Source organism: Zonotrichia albicollis, chromosome 13, assembly GCF_047830755.1.
Source record: "Zonotrichia albicollis isolate bZonAlb1 chromosome 13, bZonAlb1.hap1, whole genome shotgun sequence".
Taxonomy (NCBI): Eukaryota; Metazoa; Chordata; class Aves; order Passeriformes; family Passerellidae; genus Zonotrichia; species Zonotrichia albicollis.
The window spans coordinates 16,982,085-17,006,873 of record NC_133831.1 but is presented as its reverse complement, the minus strand read 5'-3'; the positions used below and the strand labels follow the sequence as shown (position 1 = coordinate 17,006,873).

The following is a 24,789-nucleotide window of genomic DNA, read 5'->3' as shown; positions in this document are numbered from 1 at the left end:
GCTGCCCGGCACAGGGATGCTCAGGATGCTGCCCCCGGTACCGATGCACACCGAACTGTCCCCAAGCTGTGCTCGGGGGGCTCTCTGATGCACATTGCTCAAGCATCAGGGCCCACGGCACAGAGGGAAAAACAAAAGCATTCTGTTGGCGGACGTGTTTCTGTGCTGAACGATTCTGAAAAGGAAGCTGAGTTTAATTAAGAGCAGGTATTTAAAAGGAAACTGTTAATGCTTTTAGGCTGAAGCTGGAAGATTTGTTAAATTCCTGTTGTGATTGACTGGAGAGCAGAAGGAGATCTCTTGACTTTCCTGGGTCACAGCTAGGAATGGAGAGGAATCTTTCTTTTGCCTCAGCAAGCTGTGGGAGCTACTTCAATGGCCAAAAATAATTTTGAGTATAACACATCTGCATACAACAGAATAATTCTCATTTCTCTGTTGACCCCCCTCTCTGCAGCTCAGGAAAAGAGAGAACTCATTTAGCTCCTTAAACGTAGGTGTTGTAATCATTAATAAGGAAAGTGCCAATAAAAAAAAATCTGGTGATACTATAATGGGGGAGATAAAACACTGCAAAGAATAATTAGATGCTAGCATCAAAATACTGCATGAAACAAAAACAGTAGGGAGAGAATCAACATTTAAAGCAGTTTTTGAATTTTATCTTTACCTGCAGTCCTTAATCTTTTATTTTGTCTTTTGATTTTCCTGCTATGTACTGTGTTCCTCTTTTGTTTTATTTTCATTTGACTTCATTTCATTACACCTCCCTCCAGCTTTTCCCACCCCCAATATTCTTTTTTTTTATTTTTTGTACTTTCAGCTCTTCCTTTGTTAATGTTGAATGCAAATGTAAGACTGCTGAAAGAATTTTCAGGAGTCAGGAAAAAGTCTTAAATACTAAAGAGATAGGATCAAAAAGCTTCATGGTGGGGTGTGAGTCAAAGCAATTGGAGCCCATCTTGGGTGATGCATGGGACTTGGGGAGTCCCAATGAGCTGTGCCATTTGTCTGGGCATCTCTTTGGTCTCTGCTGCAAATAGTTATTGTGGGTGGAACTGGAGCTGCCCTTCAGGGAGGGGACCATGCACACAGCCACCCACAGCTTTCCCCAGTCCCATATGTTGGTGAGGTGCTGCTGTCTTGGAGGCTGAACTCCAGCAAAGGGAAGGATAGGAAGGAACCTGTGTTGGTCTCTCTGAATTCAGATGTATTTTGGGGGTTGGTTGTGTTTTCCTTTTGGGCAGGTGTAACTTTCTAAGGTTCCTCTGCAGAGTGTGAATGTGAGAATGCAAGTTTTTGGGGTGGAATGAGTGAACAATGTCCCTTGTCCTCAGGCTGGGAAAAGACTGGAGGCAGTGTTCTGGTGGAGTGGAGGGGAAGCATGCAGGCTGCTCTGTGGTGTCCTAACCAACACTGGCAGTTACATATCAGAGTTGGGGAAAACTGCTCTAGAACAAAACCAGGAGACAAGTGGTAGTACAAACTGTATGCAGCTGCTGTGAAACTAGTGTTGGACAGAGCCCCTGTGTCCCTGGAGGGCAGGCAGATGGGCTTACCCACAGCACCAGGGACTGGTACAGCAAACCCTCCCTGCCTGTGAGTCCCAAACTATCTCTGCTCTTTGGACATGTGGGAGACCAATCTGTTAAACATGTCTGCCTTCAATGGCAGCCACCAGTTAAAGTGCTTCTGTAACAAAATGGGACAGGAGGAACAGATTCTGAGCTCCTGGGGTTTGGTCCATCCAGCTCCACATCCTCAGCAAGTGGATAAAAAAGGATCTGTTGCTACAGAATGAATGTGGACGTACGTATTTTTATCCAGTTGAAGGATAGGCATTCTGGGTGTTGTGTGCTGGCTCTAGTGCTGAAAATAAAACTCACAGAATAGGGCATAGTACTAATTAGAAACTTAGAATGGAAAAAGATCATCAAATATAGAAACTTCCTGAATATGCTTCTCTACATTCTGAATATGTTGAAACAGAAAAGTGGAGGATTTTGTCTTTGAGGCTTGCATTTTTGCTGTGCAGTAGATAAGAACGAGGCTTTCAGATAAATTAGAGTACTCTTTTGATATGAAAAATCTGCATGCTTTTTTTCACTTCTGCAATGATCACCCTTAAGTCTCCAGTTTTTCCACTGGTTCCTTGGCTATTGCTCTTATCAGTCAGTATTTAAGTAGTATTTATCAGTAGTAACGTCATTGTGTAACAGTATTGGTCACCCAGAAGTGCTTGGGATTAGATGAATAAGAAGCACAGTGCTGCCACTTGAAAAAAGGTGTGGTTTGTTTTGTCCATCATGAAGGTACTTCCTATCCTGGAGGGATGTTGTGACCATGGACTGATATTAGGTAATTTTCCTCACCTAAATTATTTCTGATCTGGATTAAATGGGTCTCCATTTCTCCAAGGAAAGATGCTGAAGCCATGTGGTTGAGGAGTGTGAATGAGAACATCCACAGATGTTCTTTGCACCCAGAACAGAGTGAGCACTGAGATCCTGAAGAAGTAGTTTGGTGATGGAGTGGTGTGGTTGGGAGGTAACCACCAGGGCTTGGAGTTGGGGGTGGACCGGCTGGAGGCAATGTGCTGATCTAGCCCAGCTTGGAGCTGGAGTTCTCAAAGTTGTGTCAGGACCTGAACATCCCTAAACTCTTAATGCTGAGTTAAATAGATATTTAAATCATACCACCTAGACCTATGTCTGTCTGTAATTAATAAACTTAAAGCTTAAGTTAGGGAATCCATTATACTAAAGCTATCCCCTGTTTCCTGTACTGTATTTTTTTCTGGTGACTGATCTTTTCTCCTGTCCTCATCATGCTTGCTACATCTCTGCTGCATGCCAAATGGAGATCAGAGACATTATTTTTAAATGTGAGCTCCCTATCAAATCCTATATTTATTATCTCTGTACAAAAACCACAGCTAGAGCTTCTAGGCTATTGGAACTCTAAGGCTAAAACTGCTAACCCCCCTTGCAGAAGGGCTAACTCAGTTTTCTGGGTTTCCAAAGTGCCAAGCAACTATCAACACATTAAATTATTGTGTTTCCAGAGCATCAGGAAATACTGATTTGTTTAATGTTGTTTCTGGAAGTAGTTGCCTTTTGGATTATTTACTTTCCTAGTGAGTACTTATGCCACAGTGCAAACTTCTGCTGAGGAGCCTCTGCATGCTTCAGATTAGAGATTTAATGTGAGACCACCAATTCAGTCAATCTGCAGCCAGAACTTATTATCTACTGCATAAATCACAGTAAGATGTGATTTTTCACATTTGCAGCGAGGCCTTATTTTTATTCCAGGTATTAGGCTGTGCACTGCACTAGATCTTGGGGATGAATCTAGCATAAAAGAAAAATGCAAGAGCCCTTTGCAGTTCCCTGTCCAGCTGTGACAGAGCTTCTCATGCTACAGGACAAGGGTCCTGTGGGTGGAAAGGGCAGCTCTGAGCCAGTTTACCTTTTTGATAAAATATTTTGCAGCTCCAGTGCTGAGTTGCCAGTCGAGCTCTGTCCAGTTCTCCCTACCAGCAGATTTTGGCACAGCTTGCTTGCTCGTGGGGTAGCACAAGCTGCAGGCAGGAGTGGGGCTGGCTGGCAGAGAGGTGGCTGTGGGGAGATGAGAGGTTTGAACACAGTGCCTTGCATTTATCCCACATCTTTCAAAATGGGCATTTGTGTTTTATCTGTATATCCATTTCTGAAGCATATGCTGTGGTCCTTCATTTTTCCACCTTTTTTTGCTCCTTTAGGGTTTTGTTTTAAAATTGCACTAAATCTGTGTTGGTATACTTTTCCTTTCATTTACACCAAAAATACCATTTTATCAATGTCAGCTGATTTCTTTTTTTAATTGAGCTGAAGTTCACAGAGTGTGACAGGGACGTTACCAGGTAGTACATATTTCATTTTACAATTTACACTCGGAACTCCTTGCTGTGAGGCACCACTGCCATCTATTACACGTGAAGTGGAGGATGCTGTTGGCCTTCTGAGTAGTAAATAACACTTCATATCCCTCCATGCTTCCCCTTGCCCCCGTGGAGGACATGGGGAGGCTGCAGGAGCATTTGTAACAGATCTGTTCTTCATTAAAGGGAGGGAGCAGGGTAGTGGCTTGGTTGGGGTGAGGTGTTCCAAGCTGGGCTGTGCACCCTCTCAGGGCTCTCTCTGCTCCTGATGGGGAACAGGTGTGGAACAAATCCACCACAAAGCCACAGGAACCCCCGTTACAAATTTCAAGCTCATAAAATGTCAGCTCAGGGGCTTGCCTGGGATGTCACCCTGCCTGTCTGTTCACCTCACAGGCAATTTTTACATTTATTTATCTCAGTCAGTCACCTGATTCTGAATGGAATTGTGGCCTAGGGCAAAAATAAAATATTTTTGTAAGATGTTTTATCATGTAAGTTTTGCTGCTGATCATGTGTACCATGCTGTCTTTGGGCAGCACTGCTGGAAGCTCTGGAGGCAGCTGACAGCATGCATTTAAGGGATGTCCCCCAGCCTCTGCCCCCACCAGCCTGCTATTAACTCAGTTAAAATGTATATGACCATGGAATAAGCATGGAGCATGGGTGAGTAGGAGAGAGGGAGGACCTCAGGGCCAGGCAGTTTACAAACAGGCATCACAGCCACTCTGTCCTTTGCCCCCTCTTACATTTCTTATTACAGTACATTAAAACCCTTTGCTCTGTCAAATTGACAAAGGCAGCTATAAAAGGGGTCCTTTCTAATACACAGTAATATAAACTATGTTTGTACACTTACCACATAATCCCTAATTACTTCCATACTTTTATGTGTGGAGAGCTTTGACGCTTGCATTGCTGGATACTTAGTGAATGAAATAAAAATCAGAAATTATTTCTGTATAAGTATGGGGTGGTATGTGAATTAGCTTCTAGGCTGGCGACAGAGCTCACATTTCAGAATAAATATACTAAGTGTCATTGATACCCTAAGTGTCAGATAAAAAACTATGACACCAACAAAACTCTCATATGACCCTGACATTCCTCCAGTACTTAAAGTAATTACCATACTATTTAATAACAATGTTTATAAAATTGCTTTTTGATTGGCTATCTTCTATGTCATACCTATGTCAATAATTCCCAGTGAATGCCTGCATGTGACTTTTAACCCTTCTTTACAAATAATTTCCATTTCATAAGAACAAGAATATTCTTTAGACAGTTAGTAATGGAGTCCTCCCATGAAAACTGCATAACTCACTTTTTGGTTTTCCTGCATGGTAGAGGGCACAGTTTCCCCTCCACTCCAAAGGGCTGCACAACTGCCTCCATCTCAGTCCACACAGGAATCCCTGAAATATGAAGAAGATTGAGCTTGTAATAATTCAGGAATTCTCTCTGTCTAATGTTCAATGCAGTCATGTGAAAATGACCTGAAGCCATTTTTCAAGTTTTTTCTGTTAACTTTAACCACAGTAGGTTATCACACTTTGGACATTATAGGGGGAGCTTTTGATGCCTTTTATTTCCCTCTCTACTTCTGCTTTTTAAAGATGAGAAAGACCTAAGTGAAGCAGGGTAAACATAGCCTTAAAGCTGTGGTGACATGGAGATGGTAATGAGGTGCCCATGCTGTCTAGAGCTGTGAAGCTTGCTCAACAGTATTATCCTGAGAGGGCTTACAAGTTCTCAAAGTGTCTTCTGGACCTTGCTTGTTCACCTGAATTTAGAGTGATCGCATTATCAGAAACAGTGTCCACCAAAGGCAGTGGAGTCAATGCACTCGTCCGTGATTCTTGGTTACTGAACAGACAAATGGACAAAGGTAGATGGGTCTAAAAAGTTATGAAGTGCCCACCAGCAGCTCTGCACCTCGGTTGCAGATTCCTGCTAGAAGTCATCTTTATCATAAAATTGAAACAACACTAGCTGTGATCCTGTTCACACTGTTTGTTCCCCTAAAGCTGTAGAATTCACAGCACCTGAGCATCTCTTTTCTGCATTGGAAAACTTAAGAATAACATTCCTATAATGCTCTTCAGAGAGAGACAGCTGTGTTAGCAGTGTGGGTATGTCAGGGCCTGATTTGTGACTTGACCATATGTCAGACCCAAGATGGTCAGAGATCCTGGTAAAAGTTATGGCTGTACCTGGCCTGCAGCTGTGCAAACCTAGAGATTTTCTGCTGGTGGGGAAATCTGAGGCAGATGAAAGGCTGACTGAAGGTATCTCCAAGGTGGATGCCTTTGATCCCATGGAGGCCTCGCACCAGCAGAGAGGTATCCTGTCAGGTCAGGAGAATCTGCCTTATTTTAATGCTGGCCCTACTGGATGCTAAATACCAAAAGCATCTCACTCCTTGGGAGAGCACGCTCTGTAAAAAGCTTCACAAAATTTTGTGAACATGCTGTGTGTGACAAAATCTGTGCAGAATATCAGATGTGCCAGAGAAAGACACCCCACTTCTCTCCTTTCAACTGAAATATATACAGGCTTCAATAAGGATTGTAGCCTTAAAGCTGATGTAGAAAAAGCTTGGAAGATCAAAGTTTGGTGTGTGCATGGTAATGTTTCGAGAGCGGTATTTTTAGTAATCATCCCCCAGCACTTGGAAGGGAAGGCAGGCTGTGCTGCACATGTAGACATGATGAGGAGAACTTTGTTTCCATGTAAGAGTCTTCTAAGTGCATGCTGAAAGATGAAGAATATCAAGAATAGCAGAGTGGTAGCACATGAAGAGAGAAGAAGCGAGCAAACCAATGTCAAAAGAAGATAGGCCAAGTTTTAGCTCTTTACTTGCTTCAGTGTGCAACCTTGACCTCCTGCTAATAGATTTTATTTGTGGAATATGCATGTGCTTGCAGATTTGCTCCAAAACATGATGGGTCTCATGATTCACACCGACTCTGTTTACATTTCCCAGTAGATATGTTTTGTTTGTTCATACGGGCAAGTACTTCTGATCCTCTTCTGGAAACTGGAGTAGTTGATGAAGCTTTTTCCTCTTCTCAGTTAACTGTTCCCCTAGATTGTCTCCTATTAATATGCCATGATGTGTTGATGTAAAACACTTTAATATTTCCATATGTAATAAAAGGTCAGGGATAGTATTCTTTCATTACCAAGAGTCATATATCAAGTACATCACAGGAAATTCTATGCTTTAGCAAAATAGCAGGGCAAATATATTGATTACAGGTTATCTGTCAAATTAGCTTGAACCTTTTGCTCAGAGTATCAGGTTTTTCCATTTGAGATGTACAGTAGCTCAATCTAACACATTTATGTATTTTTGTGAGGAGGGGAGGGTTGTGATGCTGAGATTTTACTGAACTGGCTGCTTTCTTTCCTCTGCCTTGACAATTACTGAAATATGAAGGTCTCTTTCCCTCCCCCTACTGAAGTGCTTTCCCTCTCCCAGCACTTAAGAATTCTGTGTTAAAAACCCTCATTCCCTGCTGCTTCCCTTCTCCTGCATAGCTCTGATTTTACACAGAAAGCAAGCAAAGACCCACTTGATACCAAACATTAGTCCCCATCGTGCTGTAGCCAGCACCCTCCTTTTACAACTTATTTATAAGATTTCTGAGAAGTTACAATTATCTCTGTATCTATCACTCAATCATCAAACAGGCTGAAGTTACAGAAATCCAGCCACCTCTGCAAGAGGAGGATGCTACAGCTGTGACATAATTACATTATCAACTTAATTAAGGAAGTGAGTGAAATGAAAGAGAAAACAAAACAGCCGAAGAGAAGGCTAGAGGTGGGAAGGAAAGGTGGGATGGGTAGCATGCAGAGGATGTGTTAAATTTAGCTCTAAGTGGTTTAAAAAAGCTCTAATGTATCATAAGAATCCCTGGGTTTTCATCCTGTGCTCCTGTCTTTCTGAGCAGCTGCTGGGAGGGCAGGGGCTGGGGTGGGATGAGGGGACCCCCAGAAGGTGCTGCCATGCACCCCCTCAGCCTCTGGGGCCACAGCCTGTGGAACCAGGCCAGCCACACAAAGAATGGGCCACTTCAATGTGATCACTTGTCAGGCCTTGGGCAAATCTCGTTTTACAGAATAAAGGCTCAGGTCTGTTATCCTCATGAGCTGAAACCCCCCCATGAACTTCTGTAGGAGTTTTGGGCACATGAGAGCTGAAGGTTCAAGCTCCTAATCTGATTATTCTCACACAAATATATTAATTGTAGAAAACCAACAATGCTTTTCCTAGACAGGATAACAAAAGCAGATCACTGCTCAAAGTGTGTCCTTTTTCTTCTGCCTTCAAATCCCATGTACTTTTCAGTATCAAAAAGGAGAAGGGAAAAAAAGTCCTCAAATCCTTTATTTGATTTCAGTGTGCAACTATTCTCAGTTTAAATGTCACCCATACACAGAACAGTGGTTGCACCAGAGCAATCATGGCAAGATGTCTAAAGGGGTGTCAGCAAATTGGACAGGGTATAATTTTAGTCAATGTGTTCTTGTCTTATTTTAGTTCAACATCATTTCCCAGTTGCAATTCTTTTGAGTGACACATGGAATGCAAAACAACATAAAAGGTCTGCCCTGAGGCAGATACGTGTCCATGTAGGACTTTAATTATTCTTTTTGAATAATGTGTAATATGCAAGCCCGATTTATTGCATAAAAGTCTGATGAAAAAACTGTGTATCACCTGTATAAGTCTTTTTATGATAGACCTCATATTTTTAGAAGCACTGAATTTGGAAAAGGTCCTTATTACTCCAAGTACTCTGGATTTTTCAGGCAACATTTGGGAGAGAAAGCAATTGTTCCCATGGTGTTTTGTAATGACAAATATTTTTTTTTTTTAAGAAGGCATTCTTTTGTTCATTCAACTGCTGTGTGCCTAAATAGCACTTCCATCACAGGTATAGAGTGCTATATCTGTAAGATTTTATATGAATGTATTCTTTTACTCTGCTGCCTAACACCTGTAAGCTGATCCTGCCCTTATTTGCATCACTTTTCTGCCAGTGTGACTCCAACAGCTTCATGGAAGCGAATTCTGAGCAAAATCAGAGTCAGATCTTTTCCTTCTAAGAACTAATATTAAACTGGCTCTTTAGGTAGCACTTGGTGTATCATTTTAGATGAGCTGATAAAAAATAATGAAAAAGATGTGTGAATGGAAATGTAGATCGTAATGATGAAATATGTTTTTAATATTAAAAAAAAAGAGAAGCCAATGTGAAAGCAAATTAAGGGTGCTGCTGCAGTTTTGCTACAGACTGTGGGTCTGATTCCTGAACTCTGTGAGCAGCTTTTGACATGAGACAGGAAATGTCCTCCTGGCACTTGGGGAAGGGAGTATTGGCTAGTTAGTAAAGATCTAGGTGTGCTCATACCTGCAGGAAGGAGAGGGCATGAGGATTTGGGATTGTTGGTTTGTGGACAGCTGAGGGGTTTATGGACAAATGATAAAGATGAAATTGAACCACAGAGTCCTCTATCTTCTTTGATAACTGCTTTCTCAAAGTTCCTTCAAGATGTATAAATAAATATGCAAGCCTAAGTGTTTAGATAGTAAAGTACAAAGAGAAAAAAAATCTGAGGGCACTTTAGGCTGAAATCACAGGAATTGAAACAGAAGGAAGGGGTTTCTGTGTGCACGATTTTTGCTGTAGGTTGGACATTAATAAGAACTTTTTTATAGATAAAATTGTGACTGTGGAGCTTGCTGGGTTTGTCAGGATCTCAGCACAGCCCCACAAAGTTTGGATTCCCCTCGTGTGCTGCCGTCTCCCCCTCGGAGTAATCTTCTTGTTTATTTGGTCACTGCAAGGCTCTGTTTTTGGAGGGATATTTTGGTTAGCATAAACTATTTGAAGACTGTTTGGAGAAAAGCACTAACCCATCCTGAAATCAGTGGGATAAAAAGCTCTTTGTTTATAACTGTTACTAGTTTAATCATTTAGATGAGACGAATTTGCACTTCTAGCCCTGAGTGTGCCCTGATTTCCCTGCAAACATGTGTTGTGGGATTTGCATTGTCTGCAGTGGGAGCCACACAGAGGGGAAGGAAATATTTTCCCCATCTTTTTATTTTTATTATTATACTTTATTCCCTCAATTTACCCCATTAAAAATACCATGTAAGTAGAGGAGCTGCTGGATTGAAACGATGAAAAAAATATATCAAATTATCCTGCTGCATAAGAAAAGGTATGGAAGAGAAACCCAGGGAGCAGCAGCTGGGATCAGGTTTCATTCGGATGATCTAAAGCAGCGTTGTTGCAGCAAAGTTGAATTTTCTCCCCAAGTGTCTGGGCCCTCCCTGTCCGGGAGGCTCTGCCGGCCGGGAGCCGCTGACTGGCAGTGACCTTGTGCTAACTGTCTGTCAGAAATGGGCGCTCACAATTCAGTGGGATGAAAAATAAGCATTTGGTGCCTTTCTTTAGAAGCATAATAGACAGCTTCGCTTTCACACCTCCTAATAGCTTTTTTTAAAAATAGTTTCTCTAGCAGGATGCTTTTTTAGCGCTCGGAGATTTACATGTCTACAGTTTCCAGAATTTATTAGGATTTCTTGCGTTTTGTATATGTTTTTTTATCTTAAATTTCCTGATGCCACACTGACGCTGCCAGTTTAGCAACTCCAGCTGTTGTGAGTCATGAGGGTAGGCTGTGGTGGTGACTGGATCACTGAGACAGGGAAATTTGTCAAGTCCAAGCATTAACTCTTCACAGCCAGCTCTTGAGCTCTACCTGTTTCCAAAAATAGCAGCCACACTGTCCTTTTCCAGAAGGCAGTGCCGGCCTCAGCTCCCATGATTTACAAGTCTCAGGTGCTCTTTTGCTGGCAGAGGAGGTGGATTCCAGGCAGTGGTTGCTCAGGGAAGCCCATGTGGTTTATTGGGTGTATTTGGTTCTGCCAGTTACCCTGTAGCTGGAGGGAAAGGGCAGAGCAACTTCTCCCAGTGCAGCCCCCAGGCCATCAAATTCCTCTTGCCTTTCAGGAAAGGAGTGTCTTTTTTACAGGATCCCACTGTTATTCATCGGAAAGACGGGAACAATTTTAAGCTTCCAGGTCTGTATAAGCTCTATTGAGAGTGGAAATTAGTTGGGGCTCCCTGTGGTGTATGTGACTATGGAAGCTACAATGCTCATTTGTCCTGCTGAGCAGTTCTTGTATGTGCTTTACTGGCTGCAGAAGTTTTTTTTTTATTATTTTTAGGTTTTTTTGGGGGATTGCAAAGATCTCCAGTGGAGAGCGATGTGGCAGAACTGAGAGTTCAAGCTACCCCTCAGTCATGTGGCAGAGTCTTCCAGAGTTAGGTTAGGAAGGTTTAGATGTACGCTGAGTTAATGCAGTTGCAGAATAAATTATCTATCTGTTGCAGCCAAGAATCATGAGTCTGCATTTCAGGGCCTTGCAATGGAGGGGGAAGGGGCAGAGAAAACAGAAAAAGGGATTGGGATGGGGGGAATTAAAAATCAGACACATGCAGACAAACCTCTTTATTTTAAAACTGGATTAATGGTGCTCTGGCTCTTTGATTGAAGACAGGATAAGCCAGAGCAGACTTTTTCATTTCTTGGCCCTGTCAGTGGATCCAGGCAGGTGAGGGATGCACCTGGGCACTGACCCCCTGACCACCTCCCCTGGCCCCAGAGATGCTCTGTCTCTGCCTGCAGCAGAAGGACTCCACCAGGAGCCACCAGCCCACAGCCAGGTCCTGCTGCCATCACAGGGATGAACTTGTTTTCTAAAATCTGCCTCCAACCTGTGGGCACAGCCCTGCACGAGGCTGGGGTGCCAGGGGGCTCCCCGTAGGCTACAGGCTTTCAGAACAAAGCCCTGAATTTTGAATCCCGTTCTATGTCAGTAGAGTGTCCTTTAAAGCCTCAAATCAGCCAAAAGCTCTCACACCCTCACCCTCTCCACCACCCTGGATACAGAAATAGTCAGATCTTTTTGTTCATGATTAACTGACTCATGCTTGGAAATCATCAATTTAAAATCCATTTCAGGCAAAGTTACTGGAATGGTCTTTGCATGGACATATCAGGATATTTAAATTATAAAAGTCTCCAATAGGTGCTGAAAATATCCTTAATTTTCTGAAGATATAGTAAATTTGCTGCTAATTACTGTTATTTGCATCCCCCACCCCCTCCAGAAAGGGTCTCTGAGAAGTAGAAAGAAATTTGGACACATAATGTGCACTGACAGCTCCTACAGTGTGATGGGGAGGGACAATTTGAGACTGTCACAGGGCTATGCTCAGCTTCATAGAGATGGGATTTCTCTACATGCTAAAGTATGAGGAAGGCTAAATAACTCACAGGTGTCAACGGCACCAAAGAATTATGTGTGTCTGACCTATGAGAGAATAAATCTCATTTCCTGCTTAAATCCACATGACATCCCTTAAAGTATAATAAAAATGTAACATTCTTCCCCCAATTATATTTTACAATTTTCTCAAATTTATAAAAACAAGATTTTTCCAATTTTTAAATATTTTTTTTACTGGTAGATTGTGCTCTTTAGTATCATTTTACATAATTTAATACAATTTGTTCCATCCATTGGTTTTCATGGAGATACAAGCTGTTCGTTTGTGAGAAAGCTGGCATAGGCACGAATGTTGGCAAAGAGTCACCTCCAGGAGTTTATTCAGATTTCAAAGTTGCATGGGGGCACCGGCCATTTTGAAGGAGATAAATGTTAAGGTGGCTTCTTTCTTTAATTTCAATAATATTTATTTGATATTTTCATTTTTAAGGTAGGGTTGACAGCCTCTCCCTCCCCCCTCCTTCCTCAGTCCTTGGCAAAGTGAGTCATTGTTATTTTGTCAGCTGAATCGTGGTCACAGAAAATAATCTAAGCTTAAAAGAGAGGCTTTCTCTGAAACGTGTGTTATTGAATGAAAAGAACACAGGTGTTTCTTAATTATTTGTGCAGAAGGAAAAAGTGGTGCTGAGCGGATGAGCTGTAATGATTAACACGCTGAGGAGGAGAGGCCACAGCGAGTGAGATTCTCCTTTCTTCGCTCCTTGCCACCCTTTCTACCTCCTCCTGAGTGCCACGGGCAGTGTGGGGAGGCAGAGGGGACTGTCCCCCAGAAAGGGACCTGTTTGGCTGTCAAATGTCAAATAAAGCATCCCCATGGCTGGGCTGGGGTAAGGAATGTAGTGAACCCTCTCTCTGTGCATATTTGTGATGGAGGGGGTGGCAGTTCCTGCTGTGAGCCTTCTCAGAGAGGGTCTGTACATCCCTGCCTGGAGGCACCAAGCCTCTTGGTCATGGTTTGCCACCACCGGGAAGATGAAAGATGGGGCTTTTGGGCTCAGCAGTCATGAAGGCAACGTGCCACCCCCTACATCATTCCTAACTTCAGCTCTGTGTTTCCATTGCAGGACATTAGGTAGTTTAAACTGCAATAACCAGTCAAACATTCATTATCTTGGTGTAGATGCAGGTTTGCGAGGCTGGCAGCATGAATATGAAGTTGTTTTTCTGAATGAGGACCTGAGCCCACTGCCTTGCAGGTCCATGGGGATTGTGTCAGCTGGATGCTGTATTTGGGTGCATGGTGACATGCTTCTGTCTTTGCCATATGTTCCTGTAGTGCTCAGGTGTGCAAGAACCATTTTGATGGCTGGTGGTGCCCTCAGAGAGCATTGCCCTCCATCCTGTGTGCTCCTCAGAAATACCAGGAAGGAATGATGCAATTATGGAGAATAAAATACTAAACCAAAAGGACACAGAGCAGTGGAGCTGGCAGGGTGCGGTGATCAGAGTGGGAGGTTAGCCAAGAAGCTCAGCTGAAGCCACCTCCTCCTGAGAAATGTGATGAACACAGATTTTTAATGATTTCAGGTCACTGGTTACCCACGGTTCACACCAGCCCTGTAACCCCCTCCCTCACTGTGCCCATGGGGATGTCAGGGCAGGAAGGCTCGTGGCTGTCATTGGAGGGGCCCTGTCCCCTGTTCCAGCCAGAAATGTGTTTTGACAGTGCCAGATCAGATGGTCCTGAGGCAGGAACAGGCATCCCATTACACAAATGCTGCTCAAGTCATTGAGGGGGATTACTCAGCTGAAATTTGTCTGGTTACTCATCAGGGTGAAGTAGAGTCAAATTCTCAAATTTGTACTCTGTTGTGTGAAGCTGAAATGCTGTTTCTCAAAACCTTGCCTCTGAACAGAATGAGCTTTCTGATTTTTCCTGATTTTTCCTTTGCAATGCTTTTTTTTTTTTTTTTTTTTTTTTTTTGTGGTTTTGGGCTTTTTTTTAGCAAGCTCTGGCACTTCTGACTGTTGTAGGGAAGTATTCCTACAAGCGTCAGTCCCAGCCTCAGAGAAAGAGCCTATATTGATTCCCACACGTAGTAAATGATACCTCAGTGCAAAGCCTCCTATGGAGGAACTCTAAGGTGGAAGACCCCAGAATATCCTGTATTTAAATAGCAGCTCCCTATTCTTCATGGTGGTAATGTAATATATATATATATATATAATTTTGCCCCACTCTCCTGAACCCCATTTCAATGAGTCTTGCTGCTGATATTGAACCACCAGCCTGATTGTGGGACTCGCCTCCCAAATCTGGTGCAGAGTGTGCTGTGTCTCAGTGGCCCTGTTGATCTGATGCCTTGTGCAGTCAGGGAAGTTTTCTTTTTTTCTGTTTCGTGGTTTTGGTGCTTTTTGTAACCCTATCAAAGCAACCATGAGCCTTGTTCTCTCCTCTCCCTGGCCATCTGCTTGAAGCATCTGGTAATCAGGTGCAAGCCCCCACATCCAGAGCATTCATGCTTAAATTTGCAGCTACCTTGCCACCCACATTGGCTTTTGTTATACTGCCAAGATGTACCTCTTTGTGCACTCGATATGAGAGAGGCTTAAATTCCACCATCAGCCTACTGAAATTGTGATGGGCCAGGGTGACATTATCACCTTTGAACATAGATATGTATCAGCCTGCTCCCATTTTTCTCTGCTAGAGTCTCCAGCTAATCTCTGCTCCAATTGCTCATCATACCCAAGCCATGTGTGTGCTGCAGAGGTACAGCTCCGAGTTGCAAATAATTTCTCAAAGAAATATCTCAGTCTAAAACATGATGATGCTTAATGTGCACTTGTCATTTCTGGGATTCTTCTTATATCCCTTTTTCCATCTGAGTAATCTCTGTGTATGTGTCTCCATATAAGAGACAAATAGAGTCATTGTTCTGCTCCATATTTTAATTCCATATCTGTATTTTAGGGACATTGCTGCCTTCCCAACAGACTGACTAAGTATTACAAACTGCCAAATTTAGGCTTTTGGAAGTGCCTGCTACTGAAATTGCCCATTGAATTTAAGAGCAGACAAATAATTTCGTCAAAAACAGAAAAGCCAACGACCTTGAGCACTATCCCCTGTCCCTTACAAAAGGATCCCTAAAGAAGAAAAGCCTCACTGCTGCTGATTTGTATTTCTGCATCCCCAGATTAGAAAAGAGAAAAACATCTTGACTTCTGATTTTCTACCGCATCAAAATTTTCATGTGTGCTCGATCTGTTAGAGTAGAAAAATCAAACTGAAGCACCTGGTTGTGGAAGGACCTGGAGACGTCAGGTATTTGCTATCTCCTGTGTTTGGATGGAAAGAGAGCCCATCTGTTTGAGTAGGACTGTTTTATTAACACAATAAATGTTGCAGACAAAAGTCCCAGGGTGAGGTGGTCCCTAGGCTTGCAGCTGCCCCAGCTGGTGCTGGGCTTGGAGAGCCTCTATTGCCATGTCAGCATCCCGCAGACCAGCGCTCCCAGGCACCTCCATCCAGCAGAGCCAGGGAGCCTCCCAGGGGAGCTCACTGCTTAGCTGTTCCTGGCCTCTGAAAATCACCTGTGCCAGGTCTGAGACTTGCCTTGGGATGTCCTCAGTGGGCTCTGCCCAGCCCAAATGGGACTTGCTCCCCATCACAGGCACACCAGCAGCTGGGGCAGTTTCTAAAATTTGGTGGTCACGTTTTAGCAAGTATCACATAGCATTGGTTGGCTGGTCCTGAGGCACTGGCTGGGTCAGCTAATGAGAAATGCAGGAGAATGGTAGCAAAGAAGTCCAATTCCAGAATGATTATTTAAATCAATCTTAGAAGTATTTTCCTGTAGCTGAGACCAGATTCATGTGTTGAAGTGAGATGGTAAAGCACCAATTAAAAGCAGAAACTCTCTTACCGTACCTACTGCAATTAATGCCATTTCTGTGTTCTTGGTATATGCATCAATATTTTTCTTCTTCCCTGACTGCCTATTCATTGTTGCTATCTTATATTACACCTTTTTTTTTCAATGTGATATTAACCCCATAGAAATAGCAATAGAAATAGCTATTACCCCGTACAAATAGCTATAATGTCACTTTTTTTTTAATTTTAAAATTTATTAAGAAGCAGCTTTCATTGACATAATTGTTTAGGAAGTTATAAGTATTTTATTTGTGGGGATTGTTTTTCGGCATTTGAAAACAATGTTAAAAGGTGAAGAACAAATCTGCAGCATGTTTGTTTAAAACATGCGATATTTCACCAACTCCGTAAAATTATTTCAAAGATAATAAACCTGTAATTGTTATTTTTTGAACCTGCTTGGTCTAGGTTTTTTTTCAGGCTTTTCTCATTATGTGATTATTCCCTGACCCTCAAAATATGAACTCCAGGCAGATATTTTAGCATATGAGCAGGACACATTGCATCCATGTGTGATCCCTCAAGTTTGGCACAGCGTTGTCACGCGTTCTACGATCTGTGAGCACCTGCCCTTACAGATCACCCAGATATTGCACTCTGTGATTTTCACACACTATAAGAAAAGACAGTAAATGCATTAAATATGGCTTCACAGATTTTTTTTCCACAGAAAGAGCTGGAAAGCCTTTATAGGTTATTGCAAAAGTCAGAAATAAATCCAGAGGGAATTTTCCACAAATGGGCAAAAAAAAAAGAGTGTTTAGAAGAGGCCTTATTGGCTTGAGTCATGAAGCTGGCTCTCTCTGAGTGCTGTGCTGTAAGTTTAGTGGGAAAAGTTTGACAGCAATTTAATTTTCATTGACAAATACTGTCATAATATTGAGGGAAACTGTATCAACAGTAGTGGTCGATGCTCAACCAGTCATATGGACTGGACGAGCTTACCATATGCTTAACTACAAACTTCTCTTGGAAAGCTCCTTTAGAACACTTGACAAGCTTAAGATACTAGTCAGTAATGAGCTTGAACAGAACATGTGAAGTTTTACATTTTGTACAGAAAATGGATTAGTGTTGATGTGTTTCCTGTACAGAAGAGATTTGTATGCTGGTATCTGTGCAGCTACAATGCCTGTGTGTATTTCCATAGCCTGAGGTTTACCCAGTCAAAGGAAATTTAAAAGTGAAAATGAAAAAAATAAAAAAAAAGAAAACCAAACATAATTTATTTCTTCTGCACAGCATTAAGGTGAGAATATTTTCATTTATGTTACACATAGAGTCTTTGAATTTGCAGTTTCTGGTAGTAATGGGATGCCAAAAACCACAAACCGAGGCAACCCCCCATATTAGCATGATAATTATTACAGCAGGTGATAGGTCCAGGCTTTCATTAATGTGCAGTATTACTACCTTCTCCTTGCAATGAACCTTTTAGTCTGATCACTGCCTTTAGCATTTTTTTACTGTGATTTCTGTCTATAATTTCACACAGTCTCTGAGTATCTGAGATGGTGTCTACCTCCCTGATGACAGGATCAAATCAGGTATCCAAAGATGCAAATGCTTTGTCTTGCATCTCAATGTGTTTCAGTTCTGTTTTGTTGCTTTTGGGTGGGTTTTATTGGGGGGGGGCAGATTCTGATTGTACCCAAAATTAAGGAGTCTTGGTCTAAATGAGTCTTGTTTCCCCCCTCATCTCCTTGGCACATGGATTTTGGCTCCTGTGCATTTTGTCTTTTTTTTTTTCTAATGCATTTTTTTCACACTCATAGACTTAGATATATATCTATATATAAAAATATGCTTGTATGTATTTAATGTATTTTTGACTGTGGCCAAACACTGTGCCAGGTTAGAGACTCAGTTAGATAATTCAAACAGAAGTCTGACCTGATTCTGTCTTAATTTGCTATGTTTTGTTATCATTGAGCCATTTGTAATTTAGTTACATGTAGAGTAGTTCAGTGATGAGCAAGTTTTAACAATATGGAAGGCATAATGTATGCTTACATGAAAAGCATATACAGCCTTTCATTGCACTTTGTACTTGGGAATCATTCTCTTTCTTTTCAGTTTTGCTGTGCTTTCCTCCCTGAAAAGTAGCTCTCCTCATTAGAAAGAATTAAAAAAATAGCTTTAAATGTAGGAGCAGAAAATAGCAGTTTCTATGCACAGTTCAGCTGTGGCATATTTTCTTAGGGTAAATATTTTGGAAACTGCTTTAATTTTCACGGTTTGCTGTTTTAAAGATATTTTTGTAGAGCAAAGGTAGAATTAAGCATGGCTTGTATCCCTTTGCCCCTTTGAAAATCACATGTGACTCCTGAATTGGCACTTTTACAGAATAGATGAGGAATCAAGTTCAGTTTTTTTGTTGGCACATTGGTCAAACCTTCTGCCATCAAGAATAGTAACTACCCTTTATTTTCCAGGCAAAGGGAATGGATGATCCCCTCAATTCTCTCATCATTGTTTTCACCCCACTATTTCACTATTAAATTTTATTCCTTGTCTGAAGCTGGGATTTAGACTGCTTGGCCTCAAATTAGCTGGGTCTAGATGGTACCATCTGCCGAATGCACAACAGCTATTAAGATTCTTAGATTTTAGCATGTTTTTTTTTTTTAATGTAGTCATCTGACAAAGAAAAGAAAGCAAAAACAGTGTCCAGCATTATTTATTTTATCAGCCTGGCAAATGAAGTAGATTGGCATGAGTGCATTCCTTGTAGTAAGTGCCTGAGAGTACAAGTGTAAAAATGGCTTTGAAGCTTGCCATGAGATGCTGTTTTATTAACAGACACCCAAACCCACCTGCCATGGGCTGGAAATATTAAAAAACCATAACTTGGAGTAAGATGGCCAAACCAGGAGCCATTGTAATGGTGTACTGGCCATGGTCTTCTGGCATGGCATATCATTGTCTGGTTTATCTTGGAAATACTCATTATCTCTCAATACTGCATCCCTTATCACTATTTTAACAGTAAAGAGGCAAAACCTCTTTAAAGAAATGAGGTTGCTGCAGGTGCCTGTGGGTGCCCAGCCCTGCTGCTGTCCATCGGGTCCCTGCTCTCAGCACCCATCCTGCCTGAGCCAAACCTCAGCCCCCACACTGCAGCCTTGCCTCACTGACACTCCCATTTCATTCAGCACTGCCCTAATCAACAATGTGGCACGGAAGACAAATTCCCACTATTTTCCTTTGTCCGCCTCTAATGCTGGAGCGGTTTTTTCAAAGAAACCCGCAGGACCTTGCTCTACAATGCTGCCAACCTGTTGTGTCACCACCAGGTTTTTATTCATCCTGCATGAAGAGAAGCATTTATCAGCTGGTTTTGAAGCCTCATTTTGCATTTAAAAGTGCAATAATTGGACCAAAGACAATACTGTTATATGGTTTTTAAAAAAACCCAAACAACCAAGTGAAGATGATCTTACATGGGGGGCTAAGTGACTGTGGGAATTTGCTTTTAGATGGAAGGAGTCCAAACACTATCGTCATGATCTGGGCTGTTTTGGGTGCTTTTCAAGCATTTATTTGCATTGATATGATCAAACACCCGGTTCAGAATGGCTGCTTTAAACTCAACAAAACGCAGGGATTCACCCAGGGCGAATCCAAAATTGTGTCTGGAGCTTTGTGGCTCGTTTTTAACAAGACCTTTTCTGTGTTCACTTTTTAAACGATGATACCATACCGGGGGTTGTCGTTCAACAGATTGTTGGTTCTTTTAACAATTTGTTCAATGGAGGAGGAGGAGGAGGGAGTAGAGGCAGCTATATTTGTAACTACTGTTGTTCAGTAGAATAATTGATTTTTCCAGTTTGGCAACCAATCCCCATTTTCTGCTGCTTTACTATTCCCCCCCCTCCCTTCCCCTTCATGTCTTCAACAAAAAGACACTTTTTCCTTCCAATTTTTAATAGCAATTTGTAGTCTCAGCTTTCCTGATTGAGGAAACAGGGTCCAAGAAGGAACTAGTGATTTTCTTGGTGCTGGTCCAGGTGGGGATGAGCAGCTTCCTCAAAAGTGCCCTGCTGTGTGAGCACCCCTGACTTTCTGCCCTGTTAACACAGGACTTCTGTGACTCTACAGCATTAGCAGTTCTTATTCAAGATTTTCTTTGGTTTTTTTTGTTTTTTTTAAGGAAGTTTTACAGAAGGAAGCACAGAGGTACTGCACCCTCAGGGCAGATCTTTATGCTGTTTGTCACAGCAGATGCTGTGCCCATGCCTTGCTCTTTGAGCTCTGAGGCTCCATGCTTTGGTGGTACCTGGTTTTGTCCAGGGGCAGTTCCAGTAGCAGTCAGCTGGGAGATGTTCTCTGGGTGCAGGGGAGTATTAATGGTTCTGTACACTTCAATTATTTTTTTAAAAAAGCTTTTTGCTGAATTCTGGAATTCTTAATTTTTAAAATATTTTATTATTATTATTTTTATGTTTCTCTACCAAGAGAAGCTCTGCTATTCCTGAGGTACATATACCTTCTGGACTTGCACTGCACAGTGCCAAAGCCCCTTTTTTGGAACCACAATAAAAAGGCTGTTCAGCCCTTCACTCGAGGCACCCAGCAGTGTCTTATGGGGTGAGTGTAGCCAGCTTCTGCTGAACTTACTCCTTATGATCCTGTTAGCTTTTGGTGTTCAGGCTTAATGTCTCAAGCACTGTTGAGTGCCTTTTTTTAATTATTAATTTAATAATTATCCCAGCTGGAGGCAGCACTCCATATAATATGCTGGCTAGGATATATATTTTTTAACCTTTTTTTTGGAGGTGGAAGGTGTTTCTCCTGATTCTTGACTTTCAATCCTGCAGCATCTGGGTGCTGGCCTGGGGTGTGTGGGAGGTTTGTGTCTCTGCTGTAAGAAACTTGTGCATCTATTTGCTGCCAAATTTTTAAAGCCCTTTTAATGTAAACACGTACAAATGTCTCCAAAAAAGGCCTTAAAACTCCAGTGCAGAACTGTATTTGCATGTTAAACTTAAGAACATATTTAATATATTACCAGTAATTGATTTAATGCCTAAGTAAGACTAACTATGCATAAATTAGTAAAATACTTGCAAGAGAAGTGCAATAATTGCCTTCGAGTGAATGAAGTAGTTAAGGCTTCTATTTACTAGCTTTGTTAAGCATAAATGTCTAACATTTAGACTTCAGCAATTTCTTCAGCACCAGCCCTCGAACAGTATTCAAAAATATGACTGAATTTTGCAAGTTACTGTAATTTGAGGCTTTTTCCAAAGCTTCTAAAGTCAGACAAAGAAATTTTTTTAAAAAAATAAGTCCTTTCTTCTCCTCTCTTTTTTGATTATTGCAAATTGGGTATAATAATCTTGGTTAGTTGGAGTATTAGAAAGGTGAACATGCATCATTAACAGTAGGATTTTATGAACGTTTTTGTAATATTATGTAATATTTAAATTTATGTTGCTTTTTTTTCAATTTTCCTTGTAGTAATTAATTTTGTCTTACTGACAGATGATTCTCAATGACTGATTTTCAAGAAAAAATCCAGACAGGTATTTTAACCCTTTGTTTTCATTCTAGACACCTCACATTCATGGGTCTGGTTGTAATTAAGGGGCTCTGTGCTTGGTGGCTCAGTTGTGAATTAAAGCTCAGTGCTGTTTGTATCAGTTTCCATAGCTGTAACTTCATGCTGTCCTTTCTCTGGATGGGAGGTGGGAGTGTGGACAGAGATTTTTGCTTTGCTCTGAGCAAAATATCCTCGTGCCATGCATTGCCCAAACCACCCTCTCCTGTTTTTTGGGTATCCCATAGAGGAGTGTGCTGGCAGGCAGTGGGATCCCCACCTTTCCTCTGCACCCTGCAAGAGACCCTGAATCCACCTCGTGTCCCAGCATGAAGTGGGATGTTGGTGATGTTTAGGGGCAGAATGGGACAGAAATAATGTGCATGTCCTGTTAGGAGCAGATGTGGCTTTCCAAGAAGCCAGGGAGGGAAGGGCAGATGTGGGGCAGCCAGGACATGGCACCTGTAACACAGAGCCCTTGTCCTGCTGCTTGAGTGTGGTGAACTGACTTCTGTCTCCTCCCTCACCCTCCCTTTCCTTGCTATTGATCCCCTCTTAGTCTTGTGATCTGTGTATTTCCAGTATTTATCACACTGTGCTTGCAGAGGGTGACAGTGTCACATCTCTTGGGACTTGCACTACAAATCACTGGTTTTAAGGCTGTACCCTGAAGGTGTAGCCCTGAAAACACTCAAGAATTAACATGCATTATGAGACAGGCATAAGGGCTGTCCTATGAGTTACAGACAACTGTAGACACCAGTCTGTCATTTGGACTGTGGCTGTAGTGTTGCGTGTAAATCCCATTTGTTTCCGTGGTAGTTGGAGCAGCAGAATTTCTGGCCTCCTATTTCTAGTAACTTCATGCTGGGGTTTAAGGCAGAAACATCACCAAAAGCGCTCCCTTATGGCCTTTTTTTGGGATATATTTTTTGCCTGGGAAATCATAAACCTCCCCACCAAAGAAGCTGAATTGAGCTGGGCTGAGGGCAGACTGCAGAGGCTGCTGGGCAGTGGGGCTGCTCAGCAGCTCAGCTGGAGGGTGGTTCTTTGTGCATCCTCTGGCACCTCTCAGTTACCTGCTTTCACATGTTACGTGCATGAAAATGTGCAGATTTGAGCCGACTTACATTTTTTTCCTGGCCCATGATACAAATTAACAGTCTTTATTTTATAATATTTCATTTGAATAGCAGCTCTCATAGTTTTAAAGTACTGAAGGATGAAAAGTCAGGAATGTAATTGCACTGTTTGGCTTTTGTTCTGAGTGAGTCATGGTGTAATATTTTTCCACAGGTTGCTAATGCTGCCCTGGGTTGTGCGTGACATTGACTATCATCTCTGTGTAAAGAAATTCCACTTAAATTCCATTAGTGCCTGCTTTTCCTTAGTTTCAGCTCGTGCCTGCTCGTTATTAGATGGGGCTACTTCAGCAATGGTGTTATCCCTACCTGGGCTTCTATTTGGGTTCTAACTAACTGAGATAATTTTGTCACTTGGCTTTTAGGATGCTCTGTATAGGCCCAGTGATAAAGGTAGCCAAAGTTAGGGTATGGTAGAAAAAATATTTGTTGTTCTCTTAAACAGTACAGGAATGATTTTTCACAGTTAGTCAGTTTGGAGATTCCAGAAATATCTCGTCTTTTTTTATGCTGACATTAGGTTCTAGGCTTAAGATTTTGAGTTTAATTTCTCATTTTTCACCCTGCTCCTGCCCCTTCTGCCTCCACTAAGAAGAGCGGCGAGTGTTGCCTGCCTTTTGTTCTTACCACTATGTCACTTGACATTTTTTCTCTATTGAATCATATCCCATCACTTTCCCTGCTTGCTAAAAGGCAGGCTGGATTTTTTTATTTATATATTGTCCCTTCATTCAAATTGTCTGCGGCTTCTCCTCCATTTCCTAGTCTGAATAAATTTCATCCCGTTTCTGCATGCTGTTGAAATAGAAGCTGAATGAGCCGAGGTTCTGCAGTGATCTTTGGGGCAGGCCAGCTCTCCCCTTGCACACTCTGCTCTTGCTGTTAGCATGCAGAGCACTGTGCCCTCACATGCTGTCCGGGTCGTGATGCATTATTTAGCTCAGCCTCTCGTCAGAACTTACGGCGTTGTAGCCTGTTAGGGGATCATGTGGCACTACCTTTCAGAGAGCCCACGTAAATCATGGTCATGGATTCCTTTGATTCTTTTTGAGTTTGGTTTTTTGTTGGGTTTTTTTTTGTTTTCCCATGGGGTGTGATTTTTTTTTTCAAAATATTCTATTAGTTTTGTTACGTATGATCTCCCTTTTGTGAATCCAAGCTGAATATCTTTAATTAAATCATAACTTTCCCTATTTTGTCCCTGATTAGTGTTTCCAATATCTTTCCCACTGCTGAAATCAGGCTGACTGGTGTTTAATTTCTTTGATCTTCCCTAGAGCGGCTGTTATATATAGGTGTCACATTAGTCCTCCTGTCCACAGCTACCTCCCCTGCTCCCGAAGATGTTCCACAGATATTTGCTAAACTATCTCCTTGCTTCTGCCTCTTCCTTCCAGATTCTGGCTGTCATCCCATCTGCAGTATTTCTTTAGCTGCTTGAAGAAGTGCATTTTTACAGCTTCAACTTTTGGATTTATTAATCTTTCTTGTCCTTGTTAGCTGCTGCACGTGTTGGTGTTTGCAGCCGCCTCGGTGCGGGCGTCCTGCTGGGCGCCCACCTTGGTTGGTTGGTGCATGTGCAGTGCAGGGTGGCCTCGTGCCACCCTCCCCATGTGCATCCCAGCCTTGATAAACCCAGCAATCCTGCTTCAAGTGCTGAGGCCTTTGTGCTGTGCCCAGACCATCCTTCCTCCTCAGTCTCAGATCTTCTGCTTTGCTATTTTGGATTTCTCAAGACAGACATTGCTTCTCTGACCCTTCATGTATTTTTGTCAGGCCCCATGTGTATTTTCTGCTGATATGAACTCATCTTTGAATACTTGCCATTTCCGTATGGAGTTGTTTCCTCCGCTCCTTTATTCCATTCAGGGTCTGCTCCTCCTCTCATTGAAGTCAGCTGGGAGTTTTGCCATTGCCTTCCTC

The 24,789-nt window shown here is 42.1% G+C and overlaps 1 protein-coding gene across 15 annotated transcripts in view; it reads left to right on the top strand.

The window, feature by feature from the left end:
• ZNF536 (zinc finger protein 536) overlaps nucleotides 1-24,789 on the top strand; it is a 343,653-nt gene that overhangs the window by 263,108 nt on the left and 55,756 nt on the right. Inside the window, exon 9 of one of the 15 annotated variants that reach the window (XM_074551145.1) lies at nucleotides 21,670-21,710. The exons of the other annotated variants lie outside the window; for them this stretch is intronic. Within the exon in view, the coding sequence (XP_074407246.1) occupies nucleotides 21,670-21,683 (14 nt within the window). The 3' untranslated portion in view covers nucleotides 21,684-21,710. The remainder of the gene's footprint in view (nucleotides 1-21,669; nucleotides 21,711-24,789) is intronic. 15 annotated transcript variants of the gene reach the window in all.